This window comes from Alexandromys fortis, unplaced genomic scaffold (genome assembly GCF_014885135.2).
Source record: "Alexandromys fortis isolate MF-2015 unplaced genomic scaffold, M_Fortis_MF-2015_v1.1 scaffold_115, whole genome shotgun sequence".
NCBI lineage: Eukaryota > Metazoa > Chordata > Mammalia > Rodentia > Cricetidae > Alexandromys > Alexandromys fortis.
Genome location: NW_026067989.1, coordinates 5658790 through 5676032, shown reverse-complemented (window position 1 = coordinate 5676032; position 17243 = coordinate 5658790). Strand labels below are relative to the sequence as shown.

At 43.6% G+C, this 17243-nt stretch overlaps 1 protein-coding gene and 1 long non-coding RNA gene across 2 annotated transcripts; one reads left to right on the top strand and one right to left on the bottom strand.

Annotated features, from left to right (window-relative positions):
• Nucleotides 1-1661: 1661 nt before the first annotated feature.
• Nucleotides 1662-4602, bottom strand: LOC126512016 (cystatin-13). The gene is made up of 3 exons (XM_050159532.1): nucleotides 4375-4602; nucleotides 3243-3356; nucleotides 1662-1745 (listed from the first exon to the last, which is right to left on the bottom strand). The coding sequence occupies exons 1-3, from the start codon at nucleotides 4600-4602 to the stop codon at nucleotides 1662-1664; spliced, it is 426 nt and encodes a 141-aa protein (XP_050015489.1).
• A 1331-nt stretch (nucleotides 4603-5933) lies between these two features.
• Nucleotides 5934-17150, top strand: LOC126512014 (uncharacterized). Its single transcript, XR_007594887.1, has 3 exons — nucleotides 5934-6147; nucleotides 11016-11178; nucleotides 16807-17150. It is a non-coding gene; the product is annotated as an uncharacterized lncRNA (long non-coding RNA).
• Nucleotides 17151-17243: the final 93 nt, after the last annotated feature.

Below are 17243 nucleotides of genomic sequence, written 5' to 3'. Positions count from 1 at the left end.
AAAAAAAAAAAAAAAAAGAAAGAAAGAAAGAAAGAAAGAAAGAAAGAAAGAAAGAAAGAAAAAGAAAAGTGAACTAAGAGTATTGGACCTCATTTTCTGGGACCAAGGTCACCCCTGTGCAGAACCATGTAACGCACTGAACTGTGTTCAGGTCTGTATAATTTCCCTCGGTGAAGGTCAAATCTCTTTCTTCTTCCAGCACCATTTCCACAGCCCCCATGCACACAGCTAGGGGAGCAGCACCACAACCCAATTGCCTGAGCTTCCCCCATAGGGAACTCTAGATGATACACCAGTGACTCTGTCAAAGGCCAGTGACTGGCTCTGCACGGGGACATTAACCCTAATCTCCCTCCATGCTCTATCTTATCGGTACACGTTTCTCAGATTCGGAAAGAGCCAGCAGGAACATCGCCCCACCTTTCTCTAGGATCAACCAAGACTTACCGACAAACATTCCAAGAGCTGGAATCCCAAGGTCTGTGTACCTTGCCCATAGGGAAGCCCAGATAGAAAAATGTTTACAGCAATAGAAAAGGGTCAAGACCACAGAGAAGCCACAATGAGCAGTAGATACAGCCTGCTCTCAGGGCAGGGAGGCTAATTCTATAAGACTTCCTCTCCTAGAGCCCCACACCCTGTTCCCAATCACTACACAGTCAGCGCTCAGAAAGAGTGCCATTACGTGTAACCTTTCATCAAAAGAGGCACAGGCAATTATACCTGCTATCTGACCCTATAACAGGTCTCTGGGTGGCAACCTCACCCACCACACACAGAAGACAGACAATGCCAGAAGTTGCTGCTCTCTGTGAGCCATGTGTCATCTTGATCTCCTCCCTAAGCTCCAGAAAGACTATGAAGGCAACAGACTATATGGACTTGTAGGTCCCGACCAGCGATCGTTGGAAATGAAGTACAGTCCAGCTGTGCTATGAAGTGTAACTGGTGTTCTGGTTGACCCCAACAAATCCGCCCTCCCCTTATTTGTTTATAGGCAGGGAATACACCACTCGACCAGAAGATCATTGGAGAATTCTTTGTGAATTTTGCCAGATTGTGTCTTGAGACAAGCAGAACCAAACAGAACTTGGAGGTTAAGGGAGCTCTGATACAAGACCACAACTGTCTTTCTCCATCTGCCCAAACCCTTACTTAAGATTATGAAAAAAAAAAAAGCCTTCTCTAGAGGATTCCTTAGCCTGTCATGCATGAGCTAAGTGGGAACTGACTTTCTCTGGAATGATGTGGAACTGAAATGGGGAAATGAATGAGTTCAAAGATGGTGACGCAACTGATAGGCACTTTGCTAGTGTTCTTCTAATTCCATGCACTTGTGTGAACTTCAATGAGTGAAGAAGGGACCCCATGGAGCAACTGTGGACATTGGAAAGTATTTATGTTTGGAACTTGGTTAGGTTAGAAATAGCATCCATCTATTAGAAGCAGATTGTCTCTCCTCAGAGATAAAGGCACCACCTAGAGAAGGCTGCAAAACCTCAGAAAATAGCATCACTCTTTCTCAGTGTCAAATCCAAACACACACACACACACACACACACAAATTAATGAAGTCAGTGGGTCAGGTCAGCTGTGGTGGTCCTTTATCTTGCAAGCATCTTTATTTAAAAGTGAGAGTGGCGAGGTATACTGGATGCTGATTAGATATCTTTGCATTGTTTCTTCAGCATTTTAAGTTCAAATTTCCATGGTTTGGATCTAACAATAAAGATGCAAAACACCATCTAAAAAAGACAAGAATAAAATTAATTAGGGAGCTACAAAGAAGGCATAGTAAAGTACCTTAATTTAGATCCCAAGCACCCATGTGAAAAAATCAGTCATAGTTTCACACCTGTGTAACCCAAGCACAAGGTGAGCAGAGACGGGCAGATCCCAGTCGCCAGCCAGTCTACCAATCAGTGAGCTCAATGAGAGAATTTATCCCCCCAAATAAGGTAGAGAATGGTCCACATGTACATGTGCATATACATAAAAACACACAGAGTTATATACCCCCAGAGAGGGGAGGAAAGTGTGTGTTAGTATGAAAAAAGGGGAAATGACACAAGTCCCTTTTTCTAGGTCCCAGGATTTAACTTAAGAAGACTAAGAGACTGAGTCGAGTATACCCATTGCACTGCGTGTATGGTCAATCTTGATCCTTAAGACAGAGGAGTCAGACTTCCTCACAGAAGCATTCCGAACACAGGAAATGTTTGACCTTTCAAGTCTGCCTCCAGTTACAACCCATTTTCCTGTGATCAACAGAGGCCCTCTGCTGTGCCTAGATCCCAGTGGATCCTGTTTCATGGAATCAATGAAACTAGAACAGCACAGAGCCATGTGCTTCTCAGAGAAGTAGGAAATCTGTCCAGACACCAAGCAAAGCATCCTTCATGTGGAGAACCTCAGAGAGACGTGTGACCTGGTCTCAGAAGGGCAGCTCCCGCTCATGATGGGCAATGAGCACCTTTGTGTTTTTAGTCTCTGTCCTAAAAATTCACGTTAACTTAGAATAAAAGTGTAAAGTTGAAATACCTCTATGGCATCAAAAGTGAATGATACGTGAATAATATCCTTAAGCAAAGATGACCAAGAAATTGCATCAAAGTACGCATCATGCATAACAATTTAAAAAGCAGAAAGAATAAAAGCTTCAATTTATTGGAATTTCTATGAAGGTTATCTTGACCTAGATGGGGCCCAAAGTCACTCCTGGAAGTGAGAAACTGGACAATTATCAAGAGTACCAGAGAAGCCTCAAACAGAAGGAATGAAGCTTGAGTAGCTCCAGCTTTATCAGCCATCCTCTGTGAGGCATTGTACCTATGATAGTGAGCAACTTGCCCATCTGCAATATTCCTGCCAGTATACACCAAAGGAGCAGAGTGATTGTTCAGAAGAAGTTTATCCAGAATGCACAATCGCATGAAATAATCCTACTTTCACGTGTAATGTATTTGTCCCCCTCTATGTGTGCTTGTATATGTGTGTTTTTCTGGTTGTTTGGGCATGTATATATGTATGTATATGTCTTGTAGAATGGAGTAGGATGGTGTCAATGATAGATAATGGAAACATCTCAGGTCTGAAGTCTGGCTACCACAGTCTCAAGCAGCACAGAGTTTAAATAAGAAACTAGCATAGACCTGGCCTCGCAGCGTTTTTTTTTTTTTTGTTTTTTTTTTTTTTTTTACAGAGGTAAGACAGGGGCCGTTTCTCTCATGTCAGTTACATACCTTTTTCATTTTAGGATTTTGTTGAAGCAAGCAGTTTTCATTTTCTCCAACACTTTTCTTGCACATTGTCCGGGCAATGTTTACTTCAAGATAGTACTCCAGACTGTCTGTAATCTGTCAATGAGTCATACAAGTTAAATGTCATAGAAGAAACCAGCACCAAGTAACCCCTCTCTCTGGTAAGCCAATATGCCATTGGCTTCTTAGGAATAGACTATCTTGCCTGCTCTTCCTTAACTCCATATCTCCTGGCAGAAGTTTTGAGATTATTTGAGGGAATTCTTTTTTTTTAATTGCATTTTGACATCTGTTTTTTTATTTTATTTTTTATTTATTTATTAAAGATTTCTACCTCCTCCCCGCCACCGCCTCCCATTTCCCTCCTCCTCCCCCGATCAAGTCACCCTCTTGAGGGAATTCTTATCTTGACATCTTTCTCATTTCCCTCTCACAATTGTTTTATATTTGTTTATTGACCTTTTTTGTTTTTTTGGTTTCTCTGTAGCTTTGGAGCTTTTCCTGAAACTAGCTCTTGTAGACCAGGCTGACCTCAAAACTCACAGAAATCTGCCTGCCTCTGCCTTCCAAGTGCTGGGATGAAAAGCATGTGCCACCGCCACCTGGCTGACATTATTTTGTTATTGTGTGTATACATGTATATGGCATATGTATGTATCCATGTGGGTAGGTATATTCATGCATATGGGTGCCTGCATGCACCAAGAGGCCACAGGTTGATGTCCTCTTGGATCACTTTCACAGAACCTGGAGCTCATTGATTTTGCTAAGCTAGATGACAAAAAAAAAAAAAAATTCAGGGGTCTGCTTATCTCTGCCACTGCCCCAAGAGCCATGCACTGTCATGTCCAACATTTAGATAGATGCTGGAGATCAAATTCAGGTCCTCACTTTACCAAGCCCCCTTCTTAGCCCCTGGGGTTTTACTTTTAAATAGCAAGGATCCTGAGAAGGAAACAAGGAAATTACAAAGAGAATTCTCCAGTGAGAACTAACCATAGAGACATCTTTTGGCCCTGTTTCCATTCCTATGTAGTAGCTATCTCTGACACTAATCTTTGTCCCCAAAAAAAAGGCCAAGGGAAAAGGAATTAGGAGCAGACACTGCACCTACCTGCTCCTGAGATTTTAGGATGTTCACCACCTTGAAATTGTACTGGTCCTTGCTGGCCTTGTTGTACTCTTTCATGGCATACCAGAGTGCTTGCTGCACATAGACATAGGTTTCGGGGATGTCTTCAAATGGCCTCACAATCTTCGGTGAGCCCCAGGCTTGGACTCTCCTAGACACAAGGCCCACTGTGATCACCAGGAATAGCAGGGCCTGTAATAATCTGGCCATGGTATCTCATTTAAGGAGACACATGCCAAATTCTTTTCTTCTTTCTAGAGCTGGTGTAGATGTAGCCAGTAAGGCCCCGCTGCCTCTGCAGGCCAAATAATCCTTTCACCTCAAGTCCTGACACTGCTGTGGGTTAAAAGGAAGGGATGTCTGTTAACATCATTATGATACTTTACTATAATGAAAAATACATATTTGATTCCCACCCCCACCCCCTATTTCTATCATTAGAACCCTGGTATTCCTGAGTGATGGTGAGAGAAATATATATATACTGTAGCAAGTCCTTTGCAGCCATGTAGAAATTAACTCTTGGTGGGCCCTTTGGTAACAAAAAAGACAGAACTCATTGCCTGAGATTCTATACAGGCCGTAAAGGCTGTGTCCCCAGAACCTCCCCCCATTGGCTGGGCAGCTAATTAGAACTCAGACCTTCTTGCTATCCTGAGACTTGTCAAGCCCTGTGTCTCTTATCACTCACTCGTTGCCATCTTCCATGGGGGTTGAATACTGAATGGCCCCTTTACGAGGAAGGAAAATGAGCTTAGTAAAAAGCCAAAAAAAAATGCTTAAGGCTGCTTGATGGAGGCTTCCAGGCTAACCACTGCTGGTCCCGCCCTGTGTTAACCTACCTCAATCTAGGAGACATTCGCACGTTAAGTCACAACCTGGAATACATATGTGCTTTGGAGGTTATCCCATCTTACCAGAGAAGGTGAATTGAGTTGAAATATCTAAGCTCTGGGCAAACTGGTTAAGGCATGTACAGTATAGACAGTAGCAAACAGAGAGCTTAAGAGACACCGCAGGATTCTTGAGAAGTGGAAAGGCTACACTTAGGTGGTGCAGAGAATGTGCTGGCAGACTGACTTTGTTGACTCCCCATGGGAGGCCTTATCCTGAGGAGCAGATGGGGCTGGAGTGGAGAGGAGCGGGGAGTGGAAGGAGGGGAGAGAGGGGCAACTGTGGTTAGTATGTTAAAAAAAAATTTGAAATAAAAAGAAAGAATTTAATGGCAGAACTAAGAGACATGCATCTGGCACTGAGTGTGAGCATGACACAAATACCCAGGGTAATTCTGAGGTTTTAATCCACCCACTCTCTGACACCATCATTCTGGCCCCGTGCACCCTCTCCACAGGTGATGTCCATCTACTCATGCAGCAGGCTCTCTCAAGTGGACAACTGTGTTTCTTTTTTGATGTGTTACAGGTGAATCAGAGCTAACTGTTCAGTGAGTCTTTGTGTTCTCTGTTCTCTGGATTACTTTCCTGGCCCTCGAAGACCACCCTGGACACTCTTTCCTGTACCATGTCTAAACCAAGCTCTCAGCCATGCTGCTGAACTTTGGGCCTTAAAGAAACTGCTCTGCCCCATAACGGGTACCTGTGTGTGCAGTGAAGACGAAGATTAAATGGCCTGTAGCCCCAGGTTGTTCTCCATCACCATTCCAGCTCAGGCATCTGTGGGAGTTTAAGTCCCAGGTGCTTCTGCCCTATGACTCCACTCTCCTACCAGGTGGTCATACCTGCATCCCTTTGTGAGGTAAGCCAGCCTCTCTGATGCCGTTTTAGTCAGGATACCTCAGACAACCCCATCAACCTCTGGCCCACTGCTCTTGTGTGTGTAGGAGTTTTTTCTGTTCATGTGTTTTTTTTGTTGGCTAATGAATAAAGAAACTGCTTTGGGCCTGATAGGGCAGAACTTAGGTAAGCGGAGAAAACAGAACTGGATGCTTGGAAGAAGAGCAGAGTGGGAGAAGTTATGGATCTTCTGCCTGAGATGGATGCTGGTTAGAATCTTGCCAGTAAGCCACAGTCACATGGCAATACACAGATTAATAGAAATGGGTTAAATTAAGATGTAAGAATTAGCCAATAAGAAACTAGCGCTAATGGGCCAAGCAATGTTTTAATGAATACAATTTCTGTGTGATTATTTCAGGTGTAAGCTAGCCGGGAGTCCGGGACAAACAACGGGCCCCCCTCACCCCTTGCAACACTTGTAATGTGTGACACTATTCCAGGGAGATTTGAACAAAACTATATATTCATTCCAGCTAGGAAACCAAAAGCAGAAAAAGTAAAAACACCCCCAAAGACAAACTTGGTAAACCAATAAGTTTTATTAGGGTTACTTGCAGAAATATAAGTGAGGGCTTTCTCATAGGAGTAGAAAGGACTCAAAGACAGCTGCATCAAATTTGTCTCTAGTCTTTTTGATGATAGCCATCCTAACAGGTGGATGTGAAGCAACTGATAAAGATTTGACAGCTATGTGACAGTTTTTCATTGCTATACCAAAGAGCTATTATTGACTAACCTAAAAGCTTCCTCCCTCATGACTAGTTTTCTTAGTATTAGAAGGTTCTATGCCCTCTTCCAGGGGAGAAGAGGAATCAATAGTCTTACTCAGTTACGAGTCCTGCAAGTCATCGTAATGACTGGCCTGGCAAGCTATGCCTACTGGTGCAATAGAGGTACAAATGTTACAGAGTAAATAAACACTTTCTGCTTGGATTTAAAACCCACTCTACAAGATGAAATTTACGCCTAGTACCATGAATTGGGTCAAAAACTCATTATACTAAATGGACATATTATTAAACTGCTCCCCAAGTTCTCATCGTCATGCCCTCTCAACCCCCATCAGAAAAGCTTCTTTTACTGGTAGAATGTGATTGTCTTAGCTAGGGTTTCTATTGCTATGCTGAAACACCATGACCAAAAAGCAAGCTGGAGAAGAAAAGGTTTCTTTGGCTTCCATATCACTGATCATGATTAAAGGAAGTCAGTACAGGAACTCAAGATGGGCATGAACCTGGTGGCAGCTGATGCAGCAGCCATTGAAGGGTGCTGCTTACTGGCTTGCTCAACCTGCTTTCTTATAGAACTCAGGATAACTAGCCCAGGAAAGGCACCACCCACAATAATGGTCCCTCCCCCATCAAACACTAAGAAAATACGCTATAGGCATGCATACAGCTAATCCTTCTTTATTTTACATACCAACACACTTTCCCCCCCTTTTTCTTCTCCCTTCCCTCTCCCCACTCCCTTTCTACCCTCTCCCCATTCACTCCTCCTTCATCTCATTCAGAAGGGGTAAGGTATTCCATGGGAGTCAATACAGCATAGCATATCAAGTTGAGGCAGTGCCAAGCTCCTCCTCCTTGCATCAAGGCTGGGCACAATAGGGAATAGATTCCAAAGAACTAATTCATGTGTCAGGGACAACTCCTGGTCAAACTAGGTGCCCAAAAAAAGACCAAGCTACACAACTGTCACTCACATGCAGAGAACCCAGGTGGTCCCATGCCAACTTTTTAGCTATCGGTCCAGAGTCCGTGAGCTCCCACAAACGCAGGTCAGCTGCCCGTTTGGGTTTCCCCATCATGATCTTAACCCCTTCCCTTGCTCGTATGATCCCCCCTCCCTCTCTTCAACTGGACTCCCAGAGTTTGGCACAGGACTTGATTGTGGATCACTGCATCTGCTTCCATCAGTTACTGGACGAAGACTCTGTAAAGACAATTAGGGTAGTCACTAATCTGATTCCAGGAGAAGGCCAGTTTAGGCACCCTCTACACTATTGCTAGGAGTCTTAGTCCTGGAAGTTTCTCTAACACTATGTTTCTCCCTAAGCCCATAGTGGCCCCCTCTATCAAGATATCTCGTTCATTACTCTCCCCCTCCATCCCAGCCCCAACTGGACCAACCTGATCCCTCATATTCCCATCCCCCAAACCCTTTATCCCTGCCCCACCCCTAGTTTATCCAGGACATCTCATGAATTTCCTCTCCCGGGGAGATCCAAGTGTTTCTCTTAGGGTCCTCCTTGTTACCTAGCTTCTCTGGGGCTGAGGATTATAGCCTGGTTATCCTTTGCTTTACATCTAATATCCACTTATGAGTAAGTACATATCGTGTTTGTCTTTCTGGGTTACCTCACTCAGGATGATTTTTTTCTATTTCCATCTATTTGCCTGCAAATTTCATAATGCATTGTTTTTTCTGCTGAGTAACACTCCATTGTATACATGTATCACATTCTCTTTATCCATTCTTTGTTTGAAGGGCATCTAGGTTGTTTCCAGGTTGTGGATATTATGAATAATGGACATAGTTGAGCAAGTGTCCTTGTGATATGATTGAGCATTCTTTGGCTATATGCCCAAGAGTGGTAATGCTGGGTCTTGAGGTAGATTGATTCCCAATTTTCTCAAAAACCACCATACTGATTTCCAAAAGTGACTGTACAAGTTTGCACTCCCACCAATAATGGAGGAGTGTTCCCCTTACTGCACATCCTCTCCAACATAGTGTTTGACTGTCAATAGTGAATAGTGAATGGCTGTCAATAGTGTTTTGATCTCAGCCATTCTAACAAGTGTAAGATTGTATCTCAGTCATTTTTGATTGCATTTCCCTGATAGCTAAGGATGTTGAACAATGCTTGATGTGTATCTAAGCCATTCAAGATTCTTCTGTTGATAAGTCTCTGTTTAAGTTTGTACCCCCTTTTTAAGGGGATTATTCTTTTTTATTTTATTTTATTTATTTTATTTTGATGTCTAGTTTCTTGAATTCTTTATGTATTTTATAAAAATATATGTATATTCTTTTTATGTATTATATATACATACATATGTGTGTGTATTATCAGTTCTCTGTCAGATGAAGGGGTGGTGAAAATATTTTCCTATTCTGTAAGCTGCCATTTTTTTTTATTGATAGTGTCCTTTGCCCTACAGAAGTTTTTCAGTTTTAGGGGGTCCCATTCATTAACTGTCGATCACAGTGACTGTGCTGCTGGTGTTATATTCAGGAAGTGGACTCCTGTGCCAACACATTCAAGGCTACTTCTCTTCTATCAGCTTCAGTGTAACTGAATTTATGTTGAGGTCTTCAATCCACTTGGACTTGAGTTTTGTGCAGGACTATAGCTATGGATCTATTTGCATTCTTCTACATACAACTATCCAGTTATGCCAGTACCATTTGTTGAAGATGTTTTCTTTTTTCCCCATTGTATATTTTTGACTTCTTTGTCAAAAATCAGGTGTTCATAGTTGTGTGGACTTATATCAGGGTCTTCAAATCGATTCCATTGATCAACATGTCTGTTTCTAATGCCCATACAAAACTGTTTCTATTACTATAGTTCAATAGTAGAGCTTGAAATCAGGGATATTGATACCACCAGAAGTTTCTTAATTGTACAAAATTGTTTTAGTTATCCCGGGTTTTTCTTTTTCCATGTGAAGTTGAGTATTGTTCTTTTGAGGTCTGTGAAAAGTTGTTGTTAAGCTCAACTTTCATGGTGATCCAATAAGATACAAGGGGTTATTCCAATTTTTTGTATCTGTTGAGATTTACTTTATGACCAAGTAAGTCATCAGTTTTAGAGAAGATTTCATGAGGTGCTGAGAAGAAGGTATATTCTTTTGTGTTTGGGTGAAATGTTTTTAGATGTCTATTAAGTTCATTTGAGTCATAACTTCCAATAGTTCCCTTGTTTCTGTGTTAAATTTCTGTCTGGAAGGCCTGTTGATTGGTGAGAGTGGGGTGTTGAAGTCTCCTACTATTAGTGTGTGGGGTTTGTTGTGTGATTTAAGCTTTAGTAATATCTCTTTTACAAATGTGGGTGCCCTTGGAGCATAGATGTTCAGAACTGAGACTTAATTTTGATAGAATTTTTCTGTCATGAATATGAAATGTCTTTCTCCATCTCTTTTGATTAATTTTGTTTTGAAGTCTATTTTGTTAGATATTAGGATAGCTGGCATTCAGGCATTTACACCGGATGCTCTCAGTGACTCAGCAGGACACCTCAGCAGTAGCAGCCAAGATGTGACACTATAGCCGCGCGGTGGTAGCGCACACCTTTAATCCCAGCACTCGGGAGGCATAGGCAGGCTGATCTCTGTGAGTTCGAGGCCAGCCTGGTCTACAAGAGCTAGTTCTAGGCATATTGGCAAATACAAAAGGCAAAACAAATCAAAGGCAGAGTGAAATAAGGGGACAAGTGAATCCATGATTAGTTTCTGTGAATCAAACTTCTAACTCAGTAAGTGAAGTTTCTGTGCACACACAAAGTACCTGGCACACATCACCTTACCACATGAAAGCCAACAAAGGGCGTGGGGGTGTGCAGATAAGTAAACTTTAAAACAGGAAGAAAAATGCAAGTGGGTAGACAGTAGGATCAAAGGCTGGTTTTGAGCTGAGACGAGGTGCCAGTTGGGACCCACATGTTCCCTGGGCAGGACAACAAAAGGAACCTACCCACTGGCGCCTCTTCCTCTGCCTCCCACACCTGCACCTCCTAAGTCTCTGAATGCTCTCTCTTTTGGGGTGGGGTCTTGAGGCTGAGGTTTACTCTTCCTCCCTCTACTTTCTCTTCCCTGCCAGGTGAATTTCTTCCATGGACCGTCATTTCCCAGTTATGAGCTCCAGTCTCCTGAAGAACTGGTTCCTGATTTTCAGATCTACCAAGTTCTGGGCAACAGACTCTGCAAGTAACCCTCAGATGAGCACGCCACTGTGAGCCATGCCTCCTCTGTCTCTTCCTGATGTGAGTGCCCAAGCAGTGTGTGTGACAATACTCATATCCTTGGGGTGCATCTTGTCACCTGGCAATTCTGTCAACATTTGCTATTTTGAGGTACTGATATAATTTGAAATATATTCAGGCTCAAAACTATTACGTCTCTGAAATGAATCATGCTTAACACATTAAACACCAGAATATGTAGTATAAGTATTTGCTGGAGTCTTCCAGTTTGTCTGACCCTGCTCTAGACAATGTCGGGGACCCATCAAGCAGGGGAAAATTGGTGGCGCTCTGTGTGCAGGTGGGTCACAGGGAAGCCCCTAACTAAGCAGCCCATTCCACAAGAATCTCCTGGAATCAAGAAGCCCATCAATAACACATCTAAAGATACGTTATCATCTCTTTTATAAAGATTGTTCCAGATCTTCCTTGAGTCACTGTGTTTTCTAACCCACTCCAGAATAGAACTTATTTTCACCCAGATCTTCACATATATCCACGCTTGGTTATTTTGGTTTTCAGTTATGTTTGATCCAATTTATATTATCATGCCTTGGTTCTGTAAATCCCACCAATCGAGAATAAGAGCACTACCACAGTTTAAAGCCCCAAATTTGAAGTATGCTTTAATTAAATACTGGGCTCTGACCAGGTCCATACCTGGGCTCCTGGAAAATGGCCCAGAATCATAGTTTGCAATGGCTTAAAACAGAAAAACCCATAATTCATGGTATTTTCCATCAGGTCCAATCAGACACAGGCATACATCCTGATGAACTTCTAGCCTGTGAACCTCCTGGCCACATGTGATCAAGCATATAGGTGCAGCTGGGTCTAAAAAATTTGTTTAGAGGCATGAAAAACAGGCAGCTTATTATCTCCCATAAACAACAGCCTCCAGCATTTCAGGAACTATCTGTCCTTGGGCAAGGGGCTTGTAGATCAGAGGCATTTGTCTTTTATGGACCTCTAAGGCATGGTAATTAAAACTTAGAATATAACTTTGGCTCTTTTCTTAGGAAAATTTATCCCATTCATATATTTGAGATCACTAATGTCATTTTAATCCACTCACAGATGATTATAATTGTTGCTTTTTGTTTTCTGTCCCAGCAGTGGTGCTCATAGCATTGTTTTCTCCTCCATGATAGTTCTTTTATTTTATTGTATTGTATTTTCATTTTATGTATATGGGTGTTCTCCCTGCATATATGCCTATGCACCACATGTGTGCCTGGTGCCTCCAGAGGTCAAACGAAGACATCAGATTCCCTAAAATTATAGTTATAGACAGTTGTCAGTTGTGATGTGGGTTCCGGGAATTAAACCTTGGCTTTCTGAAAACGCAGGAGGCGCTCTTAACCTCTGAACCATCTGGCTACCCAGCCCCAGGCACCACTATAGTTCTTGCATATTATGAAATCTTAGAGATGTTGAGATGGAGGAGCCTGTACAATGAAAACACAAAAGCACTCAGGAGGGACATACAATGGGGTGAAGATAAGAGAAACGACACCCAAGCCACAGAGAAAAACAAGACCCAGAGACGGGATGTTCAGCTACTGACCTTGGAAGCAGAAGGCTGCCTTTGGCAAGGCTGCTAGCAGGAAAAGCAAGCCTGTGCTGCAGTAGGAACCAACAGCACTGTCTACAAAAGAACAGCCAGGACCTTCACCAGATTTGTCAACAAATACCAAGTTTGACTTAATACACAGGGTTTAGATGAAGGGACAAGACACTCAGTGAGTAATTGGTGGAGAAAGTTTATTTAGTGGCTCAAAAGAAGGGTGGAAGAGAACACACCAGGAGAAAGTAACCAGGTGCTGGCAAATCTTTCATTAAATTGTTCCAGCTGAACTCAAACTGTATGCCCCAGGAGAGTTACCGAAGTGAGTTTCATAGCGGGTAGGATAGGGACAAGCTTTAGGTCAGCTGGTCAGGCCATGATTGGCACCACATCCAAAAAAGGGTATGGGAGCATGCTGATACAACCCCGGGCAAAGACGAAGCTGTTGTCTTCCTGGAAGGGATGTATTTGTCACAGGAGTCAGGAATCAGGAATCAAGACCCATCATCATTATCTAAGTTAGGGTTTCTATTGCTGGGATTAAACACCTTCACCACAAGAATTCTGGGCAGGAAAGGATTTGTTTGGCTTATGCTTCCACAACACTGTTCATCTTTGAAGGAAGTCAGATCAGGAACACAAACAGGGCAGGAACCTGGAGGCAAAACCTGAGGCAGAAGCCATGGAAGGATGCAGCTTACACTCACCCACTCTACGGCCTTCTCAGTTGGTTATTTTATAAAACACAGGATTGTCAGCCCAGGGCTGGCACTGCCCACCATGGACTGGGCCCTCCCCATCAATCACTAGTTAAGAAAATGCTCTACAGTCGAGTGTAATGAAGGCATTTTCTCAGTTGATTCCGATGACTCTGGCTTGTGCCAAGCGGACATCAAACCGCCATCTTGTAAGAACCTAGTCTGTCAGGCGCCAGCCTCGACAAAAATACCCTCTTCAGAGTGGAGGCGTGGGAATTTAGAAATATAGTAAAGAACACAAAGACACAAATGAAAATAATAAAATGCAGAAACATGTAGGATAGTAGCAGGGGAGAATTTTTCAGTGAGTACTGAAAATTCACCTGTGTTTAATTTCCAACAGGTTAATATACCCCTGACCCCAAAACGTAGGAGTGAAAGACTGCGTTAACTAACATACAAATTGAAAGTCACGGGCTACATTCACCACTCATGCCCTAGACTCACGCCCAAGACCAAACACTCTGTAGGCTAACCACTTCCTGGGTGGAATCCCAAGTTATTTCCATAAAGAAAACTGGAACTTAGTTGGATCCTTAGACTTTTTGTTTTAGGTAGGAACCAACTACTTCCTATTTCAGGAGCGGGAGGTCCGGTGACTAGCCACACGCGTTGACAATAGGAACCTTAAATGAACTAAAAAAACAAGACCCAAACTCTCTGACCTTCGGCCTCTTTGGGCCTCCACACTAGTCTTGGTGGACTGACACAAAATAGCAACTCTACTTAAATTATCTGATAGGGTGTTAAACCCTAGCAGAGGGACACCATGTGGAAACGCTGAGTCAACAGCAGGATCCTGGTGGTGTCTTGGTTTTTATCCACCACCAGCCTCTCCAATTCTTGACATGAACAAATGCAACTTTTCCATTTTTATATGAAATGTGGAAAGACGCTTCCAAACAAGACCCCACACCTTTTCTTACAACATAGTCACCATGGGAAATTCCCTTCCGAGCAGACATTCTAGTCATCTCCAGGTGAGCAAAGCTAAAGTTCCTCAACAGAGCTGTTGCTGTTTATTGTCACCTCTCCACACAGCGCTGTCCCATACGATGACATCCCACATGTCCGAAGGCCACCTTGAGCCTTTTTCATCTAAAGAACCTGGGATCTGCCAGAGGGAAGGATGTTGTGCTATTTCTCAAAGAGAAAGAGGTCTCATGAAAGTTTGCCCAGTTGAGGCCATAAAGTCAGTATCATTCCTTTTTTGATTAACACTCTTTAAAAGCCACTGAGCTTGGAAAGGAAAAGGTCACATCTTGCATTTTCTACAGATCTAGCACTTACAGTCTCTTCTTTTGTCTTGTTTTTATGAGAGGCAGGGCTTCTCTGTGTAATTCTGGCTGTACTGGAACTTGTTCTGTAGGTCAGGCTGGCCTTGAACTCAGAGATCCACCTGACTCTGCCTCCTGAGAGCAGGAATTAAAGGGGTGTGCCACCATGCCCTGCACACCAGTCACTTTTTAAAATTTTTTTTATTTGAATGTTTATTTTTTTATTTATTATGTAATATCTGCCTGCATACCAGAAGAGGGCACCAGAACCCATTACAGATAGTTGTGAGCCACTATGTGGTTGCTGGGAATTGAACTCAGGACCTTTGGAAGAGCAGGCAATGCTCGTAACCGCCGAGCCATCTCTCCAGCCCCAGTCACTTCTTAAATAAGTGCTAAGCTGTAAAAGTTGAGAAGCCACAGCCAGAAACAGTGCCTAGCCCAGCAGGACTCACCCTGACACAGGAATCAGGGCTCAGGACCACCATTGTCATTCAAGTCGGCTGTCTCTAAAGAGAACATTGCATGATTTGTAACCCATGTGGGGACCCATCTCAATAATGGGGCAGATTCTGAGAACTCTATCTTTAGATGATCTCGTGTGGAAACATTCTAGAATACACTTACACAAATCTGGGTGATGCTAACCTATTATTCCACATAGCCTCTTGGTGCTCATAAAAGACGAGGCAATCAGATGGCTGCTGTCATTGTCACCTGGCAGGCTCTTGCACCTAAGCTTCCTTTTAACAATAGGAGGACACTCTGAAGTAACGGTGAAGTCCACTAAATACAGAAGCCACTAGCAATCATTCCCCATCACTATCAAGTACATGGGGCAATGGTACAGTTGATGTTTCCTCCGCAGCCAGCATCAGCACAAACTTGAGTGTAGGGAACGCGTGGTGTTACAAGGTTCAGAAAGGTTGTAGCATCACTAGCGGGAGAAATGTTCCGGCTCCATTAAAGAGTTATGAGACTACGATCCTATGTGGGGTCTACTGTATACCTGGACATCCTTCTGTGGTGTGGTACTGGACTCTGATGCTAGACCCAGAATCTTGCTACAAAGCTGGCTGAATTGGGAAAGATCCTCAGAACTTGTCATTGCGTCCTGCATTCCCTTCTCATGAAGGAAGCAAGACTATCAGGAGGGGACCCCTCCCTAGGATTTTTGAGCAATCTCTGACTTGAAAACTGGGCCTTTTCTTAATGGTGAAGCTTGCCCCTCAGGGTCAAGTTCCTCTCCTTAGCTCTGGATTGAAGCTGGTATTCCTTTTATTGTGCTGACAAAATGAGGCTGCGGGAGGATGTACAGGAGACCCCCAGCTTACCTGCAGGGGGCGCTAGTGAGCACCACATCAGCGGTACGTGGTGAAACAGGAGCAGCGACTTCTGTGAGGGCCCTGAGGGTTCTGGCCGTGAGAACAGGCAAGGTTCTGAATGAAAACAGGATGCGCTGAGTGGATCTGTCAGAAAGCTTAGGGTGTGGAGGGGTGTGTGTACCACCGTGGTGTCTCTGGAGGAAGGTCTGTCTGTAGGGCAGAGCACAGGGCTGTGGGGCAAGTGTTGTGTGAAGAAGACAGAGCATCTGGGCAGGGTAGTACCACAAAGTCGACTTCACAGAAGGGGCTGTCCAGGCACCGACATCACCTTCTGTTCCTGAGGATGCTCATCCGAAGCAGAGAACATACACTAGGGAAGGACCTCAGAGCCACACTCCAGCCAGCCCCGCAGAAGGTCAAGGGTACAGTACATTCAGAGGAAGGCTGGTGAAGTGGGGCAAAGGCTTCTCTTGGCGAGAACTGTTGAGCCACAGAAAATATCAAGTAATTTAGAAAACAAGGAAAATGCACTGAGTGTGAAGAAATAATTTCATAATTCAAATCCACTTTTAAGTCTTCAGTTTCCTGAGAGTGGAGCATTGTTCTGGGGTTTTTATTTTCAGCACACTAACGTGATTGTCAGGGGCTGACGTGGAGGGCATACTAGCCAGGGTCACAGAACAATTAGACTTGCTATAACTAGGTATGTATTTTGCTCACAGATTCCAAGGACTGGCATATAGACATTTTGGAACCATTGTTCAGCCTCCTCAACTCACATTGCAGAAGATGTAGAAGACACATCAGGAGAGGACACCAGGAGCGTGTGAATACAGCTGCTGTGAGCTGGAGTTCCTCGGTGAAAAACACCCTAACATTTACATCAATTGATCCCATGCCCATCCTTGCTGCCCCACAGTCAACACTGGCCAAAATGTATCATGGGCCTGAGGTTTGGCCGCCATTAGTGAAGTTTATCCACGGTGGGTTCCTGGGAGCCACAGCTGCTGTGCAGTAAGAGTCATGGGACCAGCACAGTCCAACACCTCAGCGGAAATAAATTCTAGGCACATGGCAGATGATAGGCAAGGCTCATTTGTGAGACACACACACACATACACACGCATACACCACACACACACACACACACACACACCCC